Source organism: Sciurus carolinensis, chromosome 4, assembly GCF_902686445.1.
Source record: "Sciurus carolinensis chromosome 4, mSciCar1.2, whole genome shotgun sequence".
Taxonomy (NCBI): domain Eukaryota; kingdom Metazoa; phylum Chordata; class Mammalia; order Rodentia; family Sciuridae; genus Sciurus; species Sciurus carolinensis.
In genome coordinates, this window is record NC_062216.1 from 104,173,178 (window position 1) to 104,194,802 (window position 21,625).

The 21,625-nt window shown below is 35.8% G+C and overlaps 1 protein-coding gene across 1 annotated transcript in view; it reads right to left on the reverse strand.

The window, feature by feature from the left end:
- Nucleotides 1-21,625, reverse strand: part of Adamts20 (ADAM metallopeptidase with thrombospondin type 1 motif 20) — a 151,280-nt gene that overhangs the window by 24,836 nt on the left and 104,819 nt on the right. The window contains exon 29 of the mRNA XM_047551823.1: nucleotides 14,702-14,869. Coding sequence (XP_047407779.1) covers nucleotides 14,702-14,869 — 168 coding nt within the window. The remainder of the gene's footprint in view (nucleotides 1-14,701; nucleotides 14,870-21,625) is intronic.

Below are 21,625 nucleotides of genomic sequence, written 5' to 3' on the forward strand. Positions count from 1 at the left end.
TTTAAATTTTTCTCCCTTTCCTGATAAAGCTATTATCCATCCTAGCTTCCTATAAACCATCATCTTGTGCTGAGAATAGAAGCTAAGACTGCCCTCCCCCAAACCCCTGGCACCAACATATTTAGAGAACTGAAATTGTACTGGATCTGTTATAGTTTGGTCTGGAATGCCCCCAAAGGCTTATGTTTCGAAGGCTTGTTCAGAAGTGAACTTTGGTCTTTTTCACGGGGCGATCCAAGATCACTCCAGAACCCAGAAGTTAAGAAGGGGAGGCATTGAGAGACTCGGACTGAAATAGAGCCACAGGTGAGTCTGCCCACTGGGTAAAGCTCGGCCCGGGTGGCAGGCCCAGATAGAGGTGGCTTATCAGAGCAGGGCAGGGCAGCCAGAGTCTTCCACAGGCAGCCCTGCGCACTCCAGCGGTGGGCCCCGCCCACACAGCCAGCTTCTCCAGGTTCTCAGAGCAGGTCCCCTATGAGAGCCTTTCTGACCAGAACAAGCTCCAAGTCCCAGAGCCAGCGCAGCACAGCGTACTCCGGCACACAAGCAGCTTTAGGGACCAGGATAGGGCAGCCACAGACTTCCCCAAGTAGCCTGGACCCCTACGGTGGGAGGTGCCTTTCAAGGCTAGCTTCTCGGACCAGACCGCTCAGGGAGAGGCTTTCTACATAGAACCAGCCCACAAGTCCCCGAACCAACGGAGAGCTTCGATCCGCAAGCAGTCTGTGGGATCAGGGCAGGGCAGCCAGAGACCTCTTCAGGAGGCTCTGCCCACTCCGGCTGCAGGCTCTTTCCACGGGGCGCTCCAAGATGGTGGCCTAGATGGTGACTGCACCCCCAGTCGCTCCAGAACACAGGAGTTAAGAAGGGGAGGCATTGAGAGACTCAGACTGAAATAGAGCCACAGGTGAGTCTACCCACTGGGTAAAGCTTGGCCCGGGTGGCAGGCACAGATAGGGGTGGCTTATCAGAGCAGGGCAGGGCAGCCAGAGTCTTCCCCAGGTAGCCTTCCACACTCTGGCGGTGGGCTCCTTCCACAAGGCCAGCTGCACGGTGCAGGCCCCCAGTGAGAGCCTTTCCGCACAGAGCCAGCTCCAAACCCTGGAACCAGTAGGGGGCTAGGGGTAGCTTTCTTTGGATGCACTGCATTATCAAATTCCTCCAAGACATCAGGCTACTGAAGGCTGGGTGGTGATACACTGGAAATCTACCGGGACACTATAAGCCAATAGCAGAAATCTGCAATATCTCAGGGTCCCACTGACAGCTGACCAATATGAGAAAACAAGGGAAGAAAATGTCCCAAACAAACCTAGATACTACATCAATAAAACCCAATGACAGCACAGCAGAAGAAATGTCAGAAAGGGAGTTCAGAATGTACGTAATTAAAACGATCAGGGAAGCAAATGAAGAGATGAAAGAGCAAATGCAGGCATTGAAGGAGGAGATGAAAGAGCAAATGCAGGCATTAAATGATCGCACCAATCAACAGTTAAAAGACCAAATACGGGAAGCAAGAGATCATTTCAATAAAGAGTTAGAGATACTGAAAAAAAAAGCAAACTGAAATACTTGAAATGAAGGAAAAAATAAACCAAGTTAAAAACTCCATAGAAAGCATAACCAATAGGATAGAACACCTGGAAGACAGAACCTCAGACATTGAAGACAAATTATTTAATCTTGAAAACAAAGTTGGCCAAACAGAGAAGATGGTAAGAAATCATGAACAGAATCTACAAGAATTATGCAATATCATGAAAAGGCCAAATTTGAGAATTATTGGGATTGAGGAAGGCTTAGAGAAACAAACCAAAGGAATGAACAATCTATTCAATGAAATAATATCAGAAAATTTCCCAAATCTGAAGAATGAAATGGAAAACCAAGTACAAGAGGCTTATAGAACTCCAAACAAACAATATTACAACAGACCCACACCAAGGCACATTATTATGAAAATACCTAACATACAACATAAAGACAGAATTTTAAAGGCCACAAGAGAAAAGAATCAAATTACATTCAGAGGGAAACCAATAAGAATATCAGCAGATTTTTCAATCCAGACCCTAAAAGCTAGAAGGGCCTGGAACAACATATACCAAGCCCTGAAAGAAAACGGATGCCAACCAAGAATTTTATACCTAGCAAAACTTACCTTCAAATTTGACGATGAAATAAGATTCTTCCATGATAAACAAAAGCTAAAGGAATTTACAAAAAGAAAGCCAGCATTACAGAACATTCTCAGCAAAATATTCCATGAGGAAGAGATGAAAAACAACGATGCAAATCAGCAACAGGAGGCGCTAGCCTAAAGGAATAGCCAAATAAAGGAGAAACCAAATCATGTCAAAAAACAAAAATGAGTCAAATGACTGGGAATACAAATCATATCACAATAATAACCCTGAATGTTAATGGCCTGAACTCATCAATCAAAAGACATAGACTGGCAGATTGGATTAAAAAGAAAAATCCAACAATATGCTGCCTGCAAGAGACTCATCTCATAGAAAGAGACACCCATAGACTAAAGGTGAAAGGATGGGGAAAAACATACCATGCACACGGACTCAGCAAAAAAGCTGGAGTATCCATCCTCATTTCAGATAATGTGGACTTCAAACCAAAACTAGTCAGAAGGGATAAAGAAGGACATTACATGCTGCTTAAGGGAAGCATAAATCAGCAAGACTTAACAATCATAAATATCTATGCCCCGAACATTGGCTCATCCACGTACGTCAAACAAGTCCTTCTCAATTCCAGAAATCAAATAGACCACAACACAATAATACTAGGTGATTTTAACACACCTCTCTCACCACTGGATAGATCGTCCAAACAAAAATTGAATAAAGAAACTATAGATCTCAACAACACAATCAACAACTTAGACTTAACGGACATATATAGAATATACCATCCAACAAAGAACGAATACACTTTCTTCTCAGCAGCACATGGATCCTTCTCTAAAATAGACCATATTTTATGCCACAAAGCTACTGTTAGCAAATACAAGAAGATAGAGATACTACCTTGTACTCTATCAGATCATAATGGATTGAAATTAGAAATAAAAGACAGAATAAAAAACAGAAACTTCTCCAATACCTGGAGACTAAATAATACACTATTATATGATGAATGGATAACAGAAGACATCAGGAGGGAAATAAAAAAATTCTTAGAAGTAAACAAGAACAAAGACACATCATATCAAAATCTCTGGGACACTATGAAAGCAGTACTTAGAGGAAGATTTATTTCATGGGGCGCATTCAAAAAAAGAAGTAGAAATCAACAAATAAACAACTTAACACTACAGCTCAAAGCACTAGAAAAAGAAGAGCAGACCAATACCAAAAGTAGTAGAAGACAGGAAATAGTTAAAATCAGAGCCGAAATCAATGAAATCAAAACAAAAGAAACAATTGGAAAAATTAACAAAATAAATAGTTGGTTCTTTGAAAAAATAAAAAAAATTGATAAACCCTTAGCCACACTAACAAAGAGAAAGAGGGCGAAAACTCAAATTACTAAAATTCAGAATGAACAAGGAAACATCACAACAGACACGAGTGAAATACAAAACATAATTAGAAGCTATTTCGAAAATCTATACTCCAACAAAACAGAAAACCTCGAAGACATCAACAAATTTCTAGAGACATATGAATTACCTAAACTGAACGAGGAGGACATACACAACTTAAATAAACCAATTTCAAGCAATGAAATAGAAGAGATCATCAAAAGCCTACAAACAAAGAAAAGTCCAGGACCTGATGGGTTCTCAGCCGAGTTCTACAAAACCTTTAAAGAAGAGCTCATTCCAATACTCCTCAAACTATTCCATGAAATAGAAGAGGAGGGAACCCTCCCACACTCGTTCTATGAAGCCAATATCACCCTGATACCTAAACCAGACAGAGACACATCGAGGAAAGAAAATTTCAGACCAATATCCTTAATGAACATCGATGCAAAAATTCTCAACAAAATTTTAGCAAATCGCATACAAATATATATTAAAAAGATAGTGCACCATGATCAAGTGGGTTTTATCCCAGGGATGCAAGGTTGGTTCAACATTCGGAAATCAATAAATGTCATTCACCATATCAACAGACTTAAAGTTAAGAATCACATGATTATTTCAATAGACGCAGAAAAAGCATTCGATAAAATACAGCATCCCTTCATGCTCAAAACACTAGAAAAAATTGGGGTAGTGGGAACATTCCTTAACATTATAAAGGCCATCTACGCTAAGCCCATGGCTAATATCATTCTAAATGGTGAAAAACTGAAAGCGTTGCCCCTAAAAACTGGAACAAGGCAGGGATGCCCTCTTTCACCACTTCTATTCAACATTGTCCTTGAGACTCTAGCCAGAGCAATTAGACAAACCAAAGAAATTAAAGGGATACGAATAGGAAAAGAAGAACTCAAACTATCCCTGTTCGCTGATGACATGATTATATATTTAGAGGAACCTGGAAATTCCACCAGAAAACTTTTAGAACTCATAAGTGAATTCAGTAAATTAGCAGGTTACAAGATCAATGCTCATAAATCCAATGCATTTTTATACATAAGTAATGAATCTTCAGAAAGAGAAATTAGGAAAACGACCATATTCACAATAGCATCGAAAAAAATAAAATACTTGGGAATCAATCTAACAAAAGAGGTGAAAGACCTCTACAATGAGAACTACAGAACACTAAAGAAAGAAATTAAAGAAAGCCTTAGAAGATGGAAAGATCTCCCATGTTCCTGGATAGGCAGAATTAATATTGTCAAAATGGCTATACTACCTAAAGTGCTATACAGATTCAATGCAATTTCAATTAAAATCCCAATGATGTACCGTGCAGAAATAGAGCAAGCAATTATGAAATTCATCTGGAAGAATAAAAAACCTAGAATAGCTAAAGCAATTCTCAGTAGCAAGAGCGAAGCAGGGGGTATTGCATTACCAGATCTTCAACTCTACTACAAAGCAATAGTAACAAAAACGGCATGGTATTGGTACCAAAATAGAAAGGTGGATCAATGGTACAGAATAGAGGACATGGACACAAACCCAAATAAATACAATTTTCTCATACTAGACAAAGGTTCCAAAAATATGCAATGGAGAAAAGATAGCCTCTTCAACAAATGGTGCTGGGAAAACTGGAAAACCATATGCAATAGAATGAAATTAAACCCCTATCTCTCACCCTACACAAAACTCAACTCAAAATGGATCAAGGACCTCGGAATCAGACCAGAGACCCTGCATCTTATAGAAGAAAAAGTAGGTCCAAATCTTCAACTTGTTGGCTTAGGATCAGACTTCCTTAACAGGACTCCCATAACACAAGAAATAAAAGCAAGAATCAACAACTGGGATAGATTCAAACTAAAAAGCTTTCTCTCAGCAAAGGAAACTATGAGTAATGTGAAGAGAGAGCCTACAGAGTGGGAGAATATCTTTGCCAACCATACTTCAGATAGAGCCCTAATTTCCAGAATCTATAAAGAACTCAAAAAACTCTACACGAAGAATACAAATAATCCAATCAACAAATGGGTTAAGGAAATGAACAGACACTTCACAGAAGAAGATGTACAAGCAATCAATAGATATATGAAAAAATGTTCAACATCCCTAGTAATAAGGGAAATGCAAATCAAAACTACCCTAAGATTTCATCTCACCCCAATTAGAATGGCGATTATCAAGAACACAAGCAACAATAGGTGTTGGCGAGGATGTGGTGAAAAAGGAACACTCATACATTGCTGGTGGGGTTGCTAATTAGTGCAGCCACTCTGGAAAGCAGTGTGGAGATTCCTCAGAAAGCTTGGAATGGAAACACCATTTGACCCAGCTATCCCACTCCTTGGCCTATACCCAAAGGACTTAAAATCAGCATACTACAGAGATACAGCCTCATCAATGTTCATTGCTGCTCAATTCACCATAGCCAGATTGTGAAACCAACCTAGATGTCCTTCAATTGATGAATGGATAAAGAAACTGTGGCATATATATACAATGGAATATTACTCCGCAATGAAGAATGATAAAATTATGGCATTTACAGGCAAATGGATGAAATTGGAGAATATCATGCTGAGTGAGATAAGCCAATCTCAAAAAACTAAAGGACGAATGATCTCGCTGATAAGTGGATGAGGACATATAATGGGGGGTGGGAGGGGTTAGCATTAGGTTTAGGGTTAGGTTTAGGGTTAGGGATAAGGAGAGCGGTAAGAATGAAGGAAAGAAGGACTGTATAGAGGGGAAAGAGGGGTGGGAGGGGTGGGGGGGAAGGGAAAAAAATAATCAAACATCATTGCCCTATGTAAACGTATGATTACACAAATGGTATGCCTTGACTCTATGTACAAATAGGGAAACAACATGTATCCCATTTGTATACAATAAAATAAATAAATAAATAAAATAAAATAAGTGAACTTTGGGGAAGTGACGGATCATGAGGGCTCTGACCTCATCAGTAGATTAATCCACTGATGGATTTGTAACTGAATGGACTATTGGGAGTTGACGGAAACTGAAGGAGGTGGAAGTTAAAGAGAATAGCCATTTGGGGGCATTCCCTTGGTGACTGTATCTTGCCCCAGCCTTTCTCTTTCTCTGCTTTTCAGATGCTATAAGGTGAATAGCTTTGCTTCACCAAGTCCTTCCACCATGAATTTCTGCATCACCACTAGCAGAGAAGCAATGGAGCCAGGTGACCATGGACTAAAACCTCTGAAACTGTGAGCCAAAATAAATCTTCCCTTCTCTAAGTTGATTTTCTCAGGTATTTTGTCATAGCAACTAAAAGCTTACTAACACAATAACCCTTGGCTAGCATGGACCGGAAAAAAAAAAAAAAATATATATATATATATATATTTTTTTTTATATATATATTTTAAATTATTTATTTATTTTTTATTTTTTACAGACTGCATTTTATTCATTATACACAAATGGGGTACATCATTTCATTTCTATGGTTGTACACGATGTAGATTCATACCATTTGTGTAATCATACATGTACATAGGGTAATGATATCTGTCTCATTCCATGATTTTTTATACCCCTCCTCCCTATATTTTCTGGCTTTTTTTTTTTTTTCTTTCTTATAAATCTAACATTTCTGTAGGATAGCAAAAACAGATAACTATCTTCCTAGTTTGGCCAGACTGTGATTAAACTCATTTATTTAAATATCACTTTCTCTTATTTCTGAAGCAGGCAGCAACCAAATCCAGTGGGTTCAGGCCCCAGCAACCTCTGATCTGTACCCTGGACAAAGAAGAGATAAGTTAACTCTCTGAGTTCTCTTTCATAATAGAACTAATATCAATTACGAGAGATACACCCTCATGACCTAATCTCCCCAAAATACCTACCTCCTTATACTGTCACTCTGAGGGGCAGGATTTAAACCCATGAATTTTGAAGGGACACAAACATTTGAATCACAGCAGTGGTAAAGCACAGTCAAAGCTCCATTCTTTCTGTTGAGCTCTCACTTGCTGCATCTGGGGATGGGAAGACTTGGCAGTCCTTCAGCTGTAGGATGTAAGATTTTCTAAAACTAAGAAGTGAAAATCATGCAAAAGAGTTTGACTGCAACACTGAGTTGTGATGCTATCCTTAATAAGGTGTGGGTGTCTGTCTAAGGATATTTATTTAATTTGTGAATTTGGTGCCTAGTATCCCCTGTTATCTCAGAAGAGATTTGAGGTTATACTGGGTAATATTGTGTGAGGAACCATCAGTATTCCTGATAGCAATATTATAAGAAAAAAATCCAGTTGTTCTTCAAGTTCTTTATTTCTGCAGGAGTTCCAGAGTAACTAATTTCCTTTTTTATTTATTTTATCAATAGTAACACATATCTGCAAAATATTATTTTGGCATAAGAGAAAAATATCCCACAAAATCTAAGAATTTAATTTACCTAGTAGACTCAAATTCCTCTTACAAACTCTAGCAGCGTTTTCACCATAAAGACACTGTAAAACTTAGTGTTCCTATCCTGCATGTATATGCAGCAACCACTGACTTCAAAGAGAATTTGTGTATATAATTTTACTTATCTACATAATTCATATATATGTTCATATTATGCTTAAGTTAATGAATTTTGCCAACTCATGGAATGTTTTCACGAAACATATATAGCTCTTTATATGGAGACAAATAACTTAATGTATGCTGTGCTTCAAGAACACTATTAGGTAGACTAAAACATCTGGATGCAGTTTAGCTCATCTGAACTTGTTATGAAAATGTTTAACCTATAAAATATGGCTTCTGCAAACTTTTCAGAGATAATTTCAGAAAAATAAATGATATTTGGAAAACATTCTGCCTCTGAACCTGAAAACAAAAATTCGTGGAAAAAACTAGCACACAAAACATAGCTTAGCAAGAAGTTCTAATGAACACATATAATTTTCTATAATTCAATGACCCACACTGCTTTATTAGTCCTTTGATCCTAGCACAAGTTTAGAAAAATCCACTGAGACCAGGCCTAGTTACTATATTTTAGCATGGCCCTCTTCCCCAAAAGGAGAAAAAGTGGACTACATGGGAAAGAAAGTAACTTTTGTTTTTCAGTATTTTAGGAAGAAAATTGATAGGGTTTTAGATTTGAATAGAGGAGAATTATTGCTTCAATTTAATATTCTTCAACCTGGTGTCATCAACAACCTGCCAAATTAACAGACACTTTTCAAATCTCTTCTTGGCTAATCTCACCAACACATTGGGCATCACTGACCACTTCTGGTGCATTGTTCTTACTTCTGGGATTGAAATATTTCTGATTCTAGGGGCTCTCCTCTTTCTTCTTACACGGCACTCTCACAGGGTTCTTACCTGACTCAACTTTCTCTGATCATTTTTTAAGCATTAGTGTATCCTACTAAAATATATCAGTCTACTGAAGCTAATTTCATAGCAGAACTCATTACCTTTACCCAAAGCCAGTTCCTCCTATGGTCACAGATGCAGTGAAGATACTATCATCCCTCTTAAGTGGCTTACCAGAATGGCCTCCCATACATTACAGCCCCCATACACTCATCCTTACTTTAATAGTTTTATAGAACTACAAATTTATAGGCATGTTAAATTTTATTTTTAAAATATCCCAGCTGATGTGTTTGAAGGTTTTGTGAGTCCATGGATGCAAGTATAACACAAATAACTGGAATACACTAACTTACCAATGCTGCATAACTCAGTTTTTATAGAAAAATCAGCCAAACATTCTTTTGATACATAAATATAGCATTGCCTAGACTAGCACCTAAAAGACTTGGTGAAAAGAGAGAAGGTGAATTTTAGCAAATCCACAGGCCCTGTGGCTATTGTAGAACAAAGTTAAAGAAGTATCAGAATATGCTTTGCAAAAAAATAATGCTGACTCAGTTTTCCATTTAATAAATAATTATTTACAATAATAACTATGAGGTCCTCTCTTGATGAGCTAGCTATAATTGTCATTGTGATTAAGGTTTTTGTTCCATTAGTTATTTTCAACTGTAGTTTATTTCAAGGGACCCAATAACATAGCAGTAGTTTGCCATTTTGACTTAGAAGAAGAAACTCTAGAAATATCTAACCCTAATATTTCCTTAGGTCTGAAATCTCTTTTACAGTGAGGGTAAATGAGAGTTCATCAAACTAAACATAATCAAACATATTTTCTTGACCCATTCACTATATTTTCAAAGCAATCATTCAATTTTGGGATGCCTCCAATGTTAGCAAATTTGTTGACCTAATATTATCTTTAAACTTTACCCACTCTCCAGAATCTGTTCTCTTCTACAAATTTGCACAAAAAGATGCCTGCTTTCACATATGAAGGTATGAAGGTGTGAGGACTGGAACCATGGCAACCACCTAATGACCATTAAGAACTGACAAACAAATTGCAGAAATGTCAATCCAACTCTTTGATATTATAGAGCTGCTGAATTAAAATTAAAACCAGCCATGCTCTGTTTGTTGTGTAAAAATAAATATTAGTGGTTTAATCTACTAATCATCAGGACTTTTGTTGCTTACAACAGAAGACAACCAAACTGACAAAGCAGTATCATTGCCATTTGATTATTCTTCACTGGAGATCTGAAAAATTGTAATGACTTTTCTTAAAGTATTGCTCGTAGAGTAGGCACAGTTCCAAATTCCTGAGCAGGCTATATTAGAGTCAAAAAGTGCAAACATTATTCTGTTAATGTAGTCTAATATGCTTCAAGTCATTTTAAACCATTATATATTTTTTTCTTTTCTTTTCTTTTTTTTTTTTTTCAGTGCTGGGGATCAAACTCAGGGCCTTGTGCTTGAGAGGCAAGCACTCTACTGACTGAGCTATCTCCCCAGCCCTAAACCATTATATTTTATTTAACAAATGTGATCAACTAAATTCTCAGCTATTTTCCTATGTCCTGTAAAATTCATATATCTTTTATTTATGCAATAGCCATTTTTACATAAATAAGTTTGCAATAAATTCAACACAGCATAGAAATTACATTTCTACTGAATACATTAATATGTAGTACAGTAACAGCCTGTAATTATTAACACTGTGCCCTTCTTGGCCAGACAGGGCAATATGAGATAAAGGAAATTAAAGGAAATACAAGAATAGGCTAATGTACAATGATGATAATGAGATGGTTATGATATCAAACCCAGAGGGAAGAGCTCAAATAGACCTGTGTTCAAATTCCTATCCCTCAACATTCCCTGGCCTGTGACCTGCACATGCTACTTGTTTTCTCATCTGCATAATGGGATGCAATAATACCCACAGTTTACTGTTGAGAGGAACAGAGAAGTTTCTCATACAGTGTCAGGAAGTGAGTGACTGTCCCAGGCTATACCCTTGCCCTTTCCTTTTTATTTTTTTCCACTCTTCTTACTGAGGTACAAATATTTCTGCATTGAAAAGTTTATTGACACATACCTCAAATCAAGAATTTGTCATCTGTCACTCAGAGACCATCTTAAATGTTAAGAAAAATGATAAAGGAAGAGGTTTCACAAGCAGCATTGAAATGCAAAAACAGAAGAGATTGAGAAGCATAGTTTATCCAGCCCTAGAGTTGGAGAGGCATTCTTTCTGTACCTGTACCCAGTCTGCCTGCCTTAGTGGACACATCATTGAACATGCTGAGGATAGAGACAAAGATATTCTGGAGCCTTCATTGATGACATTAGAGACTTGAAAAAAATTAAGATTAATCATTTTTCAATTATAAAATATAAGTGCATATCTCAGAAATTTTCAAAAATATGGAAATAGAGACGCATTTATGTGTTTGGAGACATAGAAAATATGGAATTAAATACAAAAGCACTTAAAAATTCAGCCTTTAGAATATAGTTTTGTTTCCAAATTAGGGGCTGTAGGTGGGAGGTAGTGGATATATTCATGGGATTTGGGAACTTGTTATCATCATTGGTCCCAGTTCTGATCTTAAAATGTGAGAAAGAAAAAATGTATCTCAGAGAAGGGGAATGAGGCAAGTTGCTGATTTCATCTAGCTCAAGATTGAAGAGGATTGAATGAGACTCTCATATTTTCCTAAATGGTCCAGCAGGTTCAGCCTGATCAAGGGAAGATGAGAATTCAGGAAAACTTTTTTCCCCTAAACTTATGAACTGTCCATTTGGTCAATGCTTAACCTAGTAGATGAGGTCTGAGACATTGAGGAATCTTGTGGCATGCTCACCTTGAACTTAAAAAGGGAGCTGGTATTCGCAAATATAAACATGATAAAAATATCCCCTTGCTTCCAAGTAGTATATGTGTGAATTGGGTGGTTTTTTTTTTAATGATTTATTTGATTTGCCTCTAAAGATACACATCTGGACACAGAAGACAAATGTTCTTGTATAGCAATGTTTGTTCCTGTTTAGCAGCAATCATTAAAATTCATTACTAATTCTTTACACTAAAGAAAAAGGATATCGAACACCAAATGAAAAGTATCTCTTCAAAATTCATTTGAGTACTTCTGTGATCAACAATTTACCAAATTAATCTTTCCATTTAAGGCCTCATACAAAATAGCAATAAGGGAAATTATTTTATAGCAGGTGATTACATTAAAGCAATGTTAGCAATTTGTACAATCAGAACAAAGCAGAAACCAGTGATTTTCTTGTAAGTGCCTCTGAAATTACACTTCCGTTGAATACAATATTATATGTATTGCAGTGACAGCCTGCAATTGTTAACTTCATGTGGGGACTTTTTATAGAATAAATCAAAAGCCAAGAACTTCACAAGTGGTCATTTGTTTCTGGCAGAGATTTAGGGTCTGTGTGGGTGAAGGAAGCTAATTTCTATAACAAGGAAAACCAATGTAAAGAGAAGAAAGCAGACTCTGTACAAAAGCATCCCTTTTACAGTCTTTGCATGTTCAAATCTGTATCTTTGAAATCCCTGAAATACATTCATTCCTTTAGTGATTCTTACACAATTTCATGTTTGGTAGTAAGCCAATGCCAATCTGGTAGGACTGATGATGGATTCACTGTCTTGGGGCTGGAGGTCAAGGGTCAGAAAGTGTCCTTCATGAATACCAACCATAGCAGCTGCAGTAGCTACACAGCAGCAAAAGCCTCCTTGGGATTCACAGGAATGCTGACCAAGAAGCAAAAAGTCTCTCCCAGTTTCACTGCAAGCCCCCATACCCACCCTGCCCTGTGGTTCCTGCCCAATGTCAGAATTTGGAGTTATCTGTTGGCACTGGGTGCATCTGCAACCTTTCATATCCAGTGCCCTCTTGGCATTTCATCTCAGGAAAAGCTCCTTTAACATTATTCTGCCACATTGGTCCACATAAAGTAAGGTGGGCCTCTAAGCACAACCACGATATGACAAAATTAATTAGTGATTTTGAGTTCCTTTGCAATTTAAATCACAGTATTCAAAATAAGAAAGATGATTTGACTATGTATGAAGTTAGGTGCTTAGTGAACAAGATATCCATTGTCTCAGAGACAATGTCTTAGAGAGAAAAAGATGGTGATCTGATGCAATTCTGAAGAAAAAGTATGCATTTTAGACTTTCCCCTTGAAGACATAGTAAGTTATAAAAGATATTAAGTGGCACAAGTATACTTGAGTTCTAGGGTTCACACATGAAGGCAGATAATGACCAAAGTATGTGTGGGGAGGCCATTGTAGACTTGGGATCAGATGAAGACAACAATTGAGTTAGAGCAGGTGGTCATGGAGATTCAAAAGCTGCTTTGATAAGAGAATTGAGACAAACTATTAAAAAACAGACACATCGTGGGAGCAAAGTAAAGAAAATAGGATGGAACCAGTTTCTGGAACAACTCTGTAAATACTAATGACACTAAATAGAGCAGGTTAACTAAATGTAGTGGGTCAATGGGGAGAAATTTTAAAATCATAACCTCTGCTAAAGTATGAAAAACAATCTAGTTACTTGACCAAATTTAATGAGAAGAAAATGCTCAAGAATATGTCTCTTTTTTGTGGAATGAAAAACAGAGGGTTCAGTCAAACATTAACCACAATTTCCAGCACACTAATGCTTGGTAGAGGCTGCATCTTCTATGAGAAAATTTGAGATTTCACTCAATTTGACAACTTTTTATTCAATATGGGTGATGAAGTGGCATAATACCACTCAAAAGCTGAGTGCCCCATATTTTGGTGCTTAGATCAGGGCAAATGGCAATGACTAGGGAGCCCAGGGGAACCCGATACGTCTAGCTGCGTCTGATGTCCCTGTTCCCAATGGACTTAACTCCAACATCTGACAGAAAGAAGTTCCATGAATAGAACATAGGTTTCTTTTTCCATTTTCAGGACTAGTCTCTTTAAGAAATGTATAAGCAATTGTAGGTACTCTGGGAGCAACCAGACAGCTCTGTTGAAAGCCCAGTCCAATGAAATCAGCCCTCTGGAAATTATTCCATTTAAAATTTCTGTCTTGTCCATGGCTTTTGTCCTGTCAATATTTCCCAAGCTGGTGTTTGCTCGACAACCACTTTCAGAGGTATTACTCCTCCAATTCAGATTTGAAGCTCTCTTCCCTGAGGATGTCAGGACAGGTATCAGTTACCCTTCTTTTACAAACTGAATTCTCAACCTGGGTTTCATTTTTTTGTGAGCATCACTTCAGCCAGGAGTCTTTCTACTCTAACCTTAGCCCAGCCTAGGTTATCTAGCTTTCACACCTCCCTAATTATGAATCTCCAATTACAATCCTGTCTGCAACTGACCAGTTACTTCTCCAGGAAGCAGTCTTAGCTCACAGCCAAGCTTTTGGGGTGGAAATAAGGTCCTTACTAAACGCAGCTACAACAACGTATATATCTTGCCACTAGACTACCAAGATGATTGTCAGAAGCTGTCTCCCTAATATTCAGAAACAGAATGTCTTGTAAAATTTATAGCTACAAACAAATCAAATAACTAATTTGTTAATTAACTATAGACTTAAGCAAATGCATTAACACTATACGGTATAGTGCAGAAAACTCATTAACAGAACAAAGACCATTTTAAAGAAAAACTTTCAAGGTTATTAAAAATAGGATAAATTGAGATTTTTTAAAAATGCAACAAAATATATAATTATAAAATTCATCACATACCTCTTTCCATCTATTGGCTTTCCATGAAGGGCATCTGATAGATCTACAGACTTTGTGAGTTCGAGGTTTTTGCAGATGACTACAGTATTTTTCTTCTAATTTCCCTTGGAACTTGTCAATGCAAAGCACATCACGGTACTTTATACCTTTACCACACGAAGCTGAGCACTAGAAAAGAAACATGAATGCCCTTGTTTTATTTTTCTTAAGTTTATCTTCAAGAAATATAAAACAAAATGATCAAACATCATTGCTTTGATATCTGTATTAAGATATGCTCTGGCATTTCAAATTAGAATTTGAAATTCATCGATCTGCCTTCAACCACCAATTGATGCTTACATCAAAAGATATTCATGCTTTCTACAAAAGAGTGTCGCTTGTCTACAATATACCAGGCATTCTTTGGTACATGATGCTTTAGATATTTTAAGGTGAACAACTTCAACTAACTCCTCTTATCATGCATAACAAAACCTGCTTTTAGTTTTGTAAAGAGTCACTTCCACCCATTCTATTTTTATTCTCATATCCTTTTCAACACTGCAAAGTATTTTTTCCTTGTTAAAAATTGAAACAAACAAAAAACAATCCAATGACCTCTCAGAGCAGGAAATTGAGAAAACGGATATTTTATTTTTTAAGGTATACTTTCATTCAGGTTTGGTTTTTGCATCAATCCAGAAGATGAATCTCTCTACCTTCAATGTATTTAGTTAAAAAAAAAAAAAAACTTGTAAAATAAAGATTTGACTTTATTTTTCAGTCAGTTGTCATTTTATAAGCCAGGATATTATAATGTGCTGGCAAGAGCTTGGGTCCTGGCATTGAATACGGGTTTTGTCACTCACAGCTGGGTGACTTCAGGCACGTTTCATCACCTGTCCAAGCATCAGTTTCTTCACTTACAAAATGGGGATAATGACATCAATCTTACAAACTTTGTATTATGATTAACGTGAGATAAATATGAAACATTTAGGTATGCAAGGAAAAAAAAATATGAAACATCTAATCTATTATACCAGGCAGATTCGCAGTAAACATTAGCTTCCTCTTCTACCATTTTCCTTTGTGAAGTCTCAGAGAAGATATTGACAATTTCCGTATGACACAGATAGCATGGAAAAGCTAAGCAGGGAAGATGTGGATCCCAGACAATTCTTATTCCTCTGGGACAGCTGTTGATGTTGTTTAATTTAGAAACATATGAGCTCTGAGAACATTAGTATATTATGTGTGTCATGAGTTCACAGATGTTATACTATCTAATGCAGACTCTTAGATACTTAAAATTTTTTTAAACTTCAAAAAACATAATTTATCTTTTTATTTTATTGGCAATACTGTATCCCATGTGTATGGGTAATAAACTCAGTGCCTTCATTAAGACTTATTGTGATCATATGCTGATGTTTACCGTCCCTGCTTCACTAATACTGAGACCCTTCCTATGCCACTTGGAATACACTTAGACCTTTGAAAATCTCTAATGCATTTTATATTCATGTAAAGATACCATTCTTTCCTTCTACTCATGATTTAAACCTCCCTATATGCTCTACTCTTCCTGGACACTTATCTTGGGCACAGCTTTGATTCTTTCTTCATTATTTTTCTAAGAATGTAAATATTGAATGCTAAAAAATAAAATATCATCAACTACCAAGCATAGACTGTCATGGAGTGTGCCAATTACTTTGCATACATACATATTCACACACGGAAGAAAGTTTTTCTCCTTAGATGTATGTAATTTTTCTAACATTAACATTGTGATTCTTTGGAAAAAAAAACATTCCTTAGTCTCCATTAGTCCCTTTAAAAAGTATTAATGATTGTTAATATTCATGTGCAAGTGCTTAAAAAGATACATGCCTTTCATGATATGAATTATGCAAGAGTAGGTTTTAAATAAACTCGATGAAGATCAGAAAACAAAAACACTACAAGACACTAAATACCACTAAAATGGTAGAATAAAGAATAGGTTGAAATTAAGAAATTAATGAAAAGTAGCCAATTTTTTTAGGGTTTTGGTCATTACTTAAGAGTGATATTCACACTCAGTCTTGAAGGAGAAGCAGTTTACTGATGAACAAGGATGGATGGTCTACATACATGCTTGCTATGCCTTATCTGTATATTGCCCATGTGTGCCTATTTTGTAAAATGACACAGGGTTCTTTTAACCATGCTAAGAATCCAAGAATCACTTAGCAAATATGAAGCAAATCATTAAAATTTCTGGAAAGAATGACCAATTTTCAAAACTATGTAGGATGAGGACAGATTTAACTTGAGATTCTACTTTAGAATTCAGCAATGTATTTCCTCTATAAACAATGTATATGAACAAATTTTAAGCTCAGAAGTGCAGTATCCTAATCTAACTCTAGTTCATCTTTTATATTTTCTCTTATTCCTTTTTTTTTTTTTTTTTTTTTTTTGCCTCGTGGTGCTGAGGATTGAACCCAGGGCCTTGTGCTTGCAAGGTAAGCACTCTATCAACTGAGCTACATCCCCTTATTTTAATCTATTAGAGTAATCTAGACTATTATCAGTCTAATATAGATTATGATTAAACATAATTTAAACATAAACCAACTTTATCAACATGTTTTATACATTTATATTTTCAAACTTAAGCATATTTTTTATAAACACAAAAACTATCATTTAATAATTTTAATTGTATGCTTTTTTTCCTTTTTTATTTTTATTTTTCGATCCAAGAACTTACACTGACTATTATTTTTAACTCATTCTCTTCCTTGCTTTTGTGGATTTTGGTGGGCATACTTTCCCAGTCTTGTATTCTGCTATTTTTCATCATGCAAACTTTGCTTTATTGAGGTACAATATAATTGCTTTCTCTTTAATCTTCAACAGAGTTTAACTCATTAACACCTTTACCCAGATTAATCACTTCCCTGGTGCTTTCTCAGTATTTTAGTCAGCTTTTTTTGCTGCTGTGACTAAAAGAACCCAACCAGAAGATAACAGGAAGGAAAAGTTTATTTGAGGGCTCAAGGTTTCAGAAGTCTTAATCCATAGAAGGCCTGTTCCACTCCTGAGGGCTGGGAGTTGAGGCAGAACATCACAATGGAAGATGTGGCAGAGGGAAGCAGAGAGAGAGAGAGAGACTCCACTCCCCAGATACAAAACATATACCGGATAGCCATGGCCCCAATTAACTACTTCCTCTAGCCACACCCCACCCTGCCTCCAGTTATCACTCGGTTAATCCAGCCAAGGATTAATTCACTGATTGGGTTAAGACTCTCACAACCCAATCATTTCTCCTCTGAACCTTCCTGCATTGTCTCACACGTGAGTTTTTGGGGTACACCTCACATCCAAACTATTACACTCAGTGTTACTTTTCCTTAAAGGCCTATCCACCTCTCCCTTCATTGAGCTCTTCTGAGTCTCACCCTGTTTTTAGCACTTCATCATTTTCTGTATTTGTCACATGCTTCATCTACCCAACCTCCTGGAGGTCAAGTCCTTTTAGATCATTCATATCACCTACAAAGCAGCAGTTGATAAATATCAGGTGGATTAATTGATGTTGGATTTTAGTGTAAGCAATATATTTGTTTTTATTGCACACTAATTTATTAAAAATTTTTAAATTCTATAAATATATTTATTAGTTAATAAACTTCCAAGTCCTCCAGGTAAGATAGAAAAACTATAAAATCAGATAGTTATAAAATAAATTATGCTTTGAATACACTTTTGAAGTAGAGCTTTTTTTCTTCAAGATCTGAAGAGGAATAAGTACTTATCTCTTTTCTTGAGATCTGAAGAGGAATGAGGCCATTATTTTATCATGTCTGGAATTTCATGTGGAATTTCTCTGAAGTAAAAGGGAACACGATATGCAAAGAAATGTGTTTTAGTTGGATTGAGGCAGCTATAGAGTAAACAAATAATGAAACGTTTCCTCTTTCCTCTCCCAAGCCACAGTACATTCTGTGTTGTAAGGATACCACAAAACAGTTATTGGAAGGAATAACCAAACATGGCAACTCTTTCCTCTGGTATTAGAGCAATCATTTCTTTTTCCTGTATTTTATATTCCTAATGCCTTCCTTTTCTCTTAAGATTTTATCAGTGCTGCAAGTCATTTCTAGCATTCCTGAAAAAAGTTTTTTTTTTTCCTTAAAGGTCACCTCTATGCCCCTTAATGAGATTTTTCCACTATGTCTGTGAACAGTAGATGTAGGACTCAATCCCTTTCATAAGTGGTGATATTGAATAAACATATAAGTACCCCAAATTGACAACTCATATATTAGGTGAAGACAAATGTCTATTTCAGACAAATAAGGCCATTTGAAACAAATGTACCCCTTGCAAGCACTAAAACTGTGTGACAGAATCTCCAGAGCCATTTGAAATACCTGGTACTTTCCATTCCAAGAAAATTAATTAGTCCCCTTTTACTTTGGAATAAGAATACTTTGCTTTTAGAGAAAAATTTTACATAATTATAGAAGAAGATTATTTCTGATATTTGAGGTGAGGATTATTTTGTTTGTTTATTCATAAGCATACCACAGAAGAATGACTGCATCGACTTAATTTGTGGGAGTCTTGATTAATTTAATTCTGGAAGCTTAAATTGCTAAACAAAATTAAATAAGGAAGTTTGTTTACTTCTAGGAAATAGAATTCTTGGGATTTTTTGGCTTTCATAAACTGTTATGTTAATCTGCACTGTATTCATTCTGACAATAGTGGGGAATTATATTTGTACTGGGGGAATTAGTATGTACTGTAACCAGTTATGAAATAATCCTGAAACACAAGTGTTAGATTCTACCTCAGTAATGCATGTGCTCTTTGCAAAGTATATAAGCTGAGTAAGTTCTTTACCTACCCAACACTTCATTTTCCATACATAATATTGGTAAAATAATACTTATTTTATATGCATGTCTGGGTGAAGGTAAAATGAAGGGATATTTTTTGAAAAGAGAGAAATTAAACTAAGAAAAGTGTAAAAGTATTTATAATGGTAGAGTAAAATGTAAAAAAAAAATCAATAAAGAACCAAAAGAATATTGCATAATACCACATTGATTACATGAAGACATGCTTAAAAACGTTTCCCATGTTGTGAATAAAACAGGGAAGATAATACAGAGAAGAGCAAATGAAAATCCACGTATGAATGCCATTTTCTAGAGAGTACTTTGCCTATTCCCAGCTAAGCACCTTTGCATATGCCCCCATTTTATCCCTGAATATTTCAGTTTTCCTTTCCAAAAGTCTACTTCTCTGATGGAGGATGCCTGATGGCCAACTAAGACCAGATTACGCGTGATCCTTATGGACTTTTTAAAAACACCTTAAGTTTCTTCTTTGCTACACTCAATACACCTCTAATTATCTGTTCTTCATCTGCTTTCTCTTCCAGATAGATTATAGAATCTATTAGGAACAGAAATGTTGTAAGGAAACATGAAAAATACAAAGAACCTAGAATCACTGGTTCCAAATTAAATTTGTCATGAATCATTCTTCACTCCTTCTTCTAAACAGAGGAAATAATTATAATGTACCATTAACCAAGGAACTTTCATAGGAACATCCTCCGAACTGGTATATATTCTACTGGTGGTACCTGTACTGATTTTAGATGGTAAATTTCAGATTTAATGGTTACTTACATAATGATCAACTTCGATTTTATTTATAAAGATCAATTAATTTGCAATTTGAAAAAAAAAGAATCTAAAATTTGGCTTAGAAGACAGCAAAAAAATCATAATTAAGAGAAATTATTTATTCATTTTCTCTATTTTAATTGTTTGGCTATAAAATTAACAAATATCCATTTCACATACCACTGAATAGTGTCATTTATAAATAAAATTATATATTTGTGTTTCTATGTCAACCACACAAACTTTAGCTAAAATTCTCTAGGAATAAGTATTAATTTTAATACTTATACTAGAAAAGGGCTCTGATACCAACTCAGTTCTACACTAAGAGTTTTTGATGACTACCAAGATAACAAGTTATTGAAAAGGATTTTAAAGAAAAGCCTACTTTCCATTCATATGTATTTTTTTCATATATATCCTTGTTTATTAATTTAAAGTTTCCTAAACTAATTCTGTAACACAGGCTAAATTATTGCCCGTTTTCTAAATGGATTTTGTGAGTAAATTTGTCATGAATCCATTTTAAAATAACTCCTCACTCCTGATAAGAAATTATTGATAATTAAGAATAAAATTTCATAATTTTATAATCTAATTATATACATTTTATTCAATAATTTGCTTTTGCTTTTGAAAATCATTTTGGGGGGGTGCAGATATAGCTCAGTGGAATAGTCCTTGCCTTGCATACATGAGGTCCTGGGTCTATTTTGGAACTGGCTAAAAATTATGACTTTTTTTTTTTAGAAAGCATAAATTGATCATCAAACTAGACATAAACTTAATGGTTATAATTTTTCTCTTAGTCATTTTATTTAATTTTAGTTTTCTAATGTAATTAAACAAATAATGACAACAAGAAAATACAAAACTAGCAGAAATAAGTGAGGTACTATTACTGAATTTCACTTTGCCTATCAAAATTTTTGGAATCTTATGATTGTTTTCTTTTAAAACATACTCCTTAGAAATAAACAAATCATCATATGAAGAAACAAATTTTTACTTTATTACTAAATATTACATTACCTCTCTTTGTTTTCCTGATAGCAAGTTCTCAAAGTCGTCTGTTAAGGATATAGACTCATAACCATGTGGTTGGGGATCATGTCTATCCCACTGCTAACCATAAGCCAAACTTCTCCAGACAACAAGAAAAATCCCACCAAGGGAGTGACTAGAGGATTCATAAACTCTTGTTTAAAGAGCTCGTCACAGAAATGCACTTCTTACACATTAC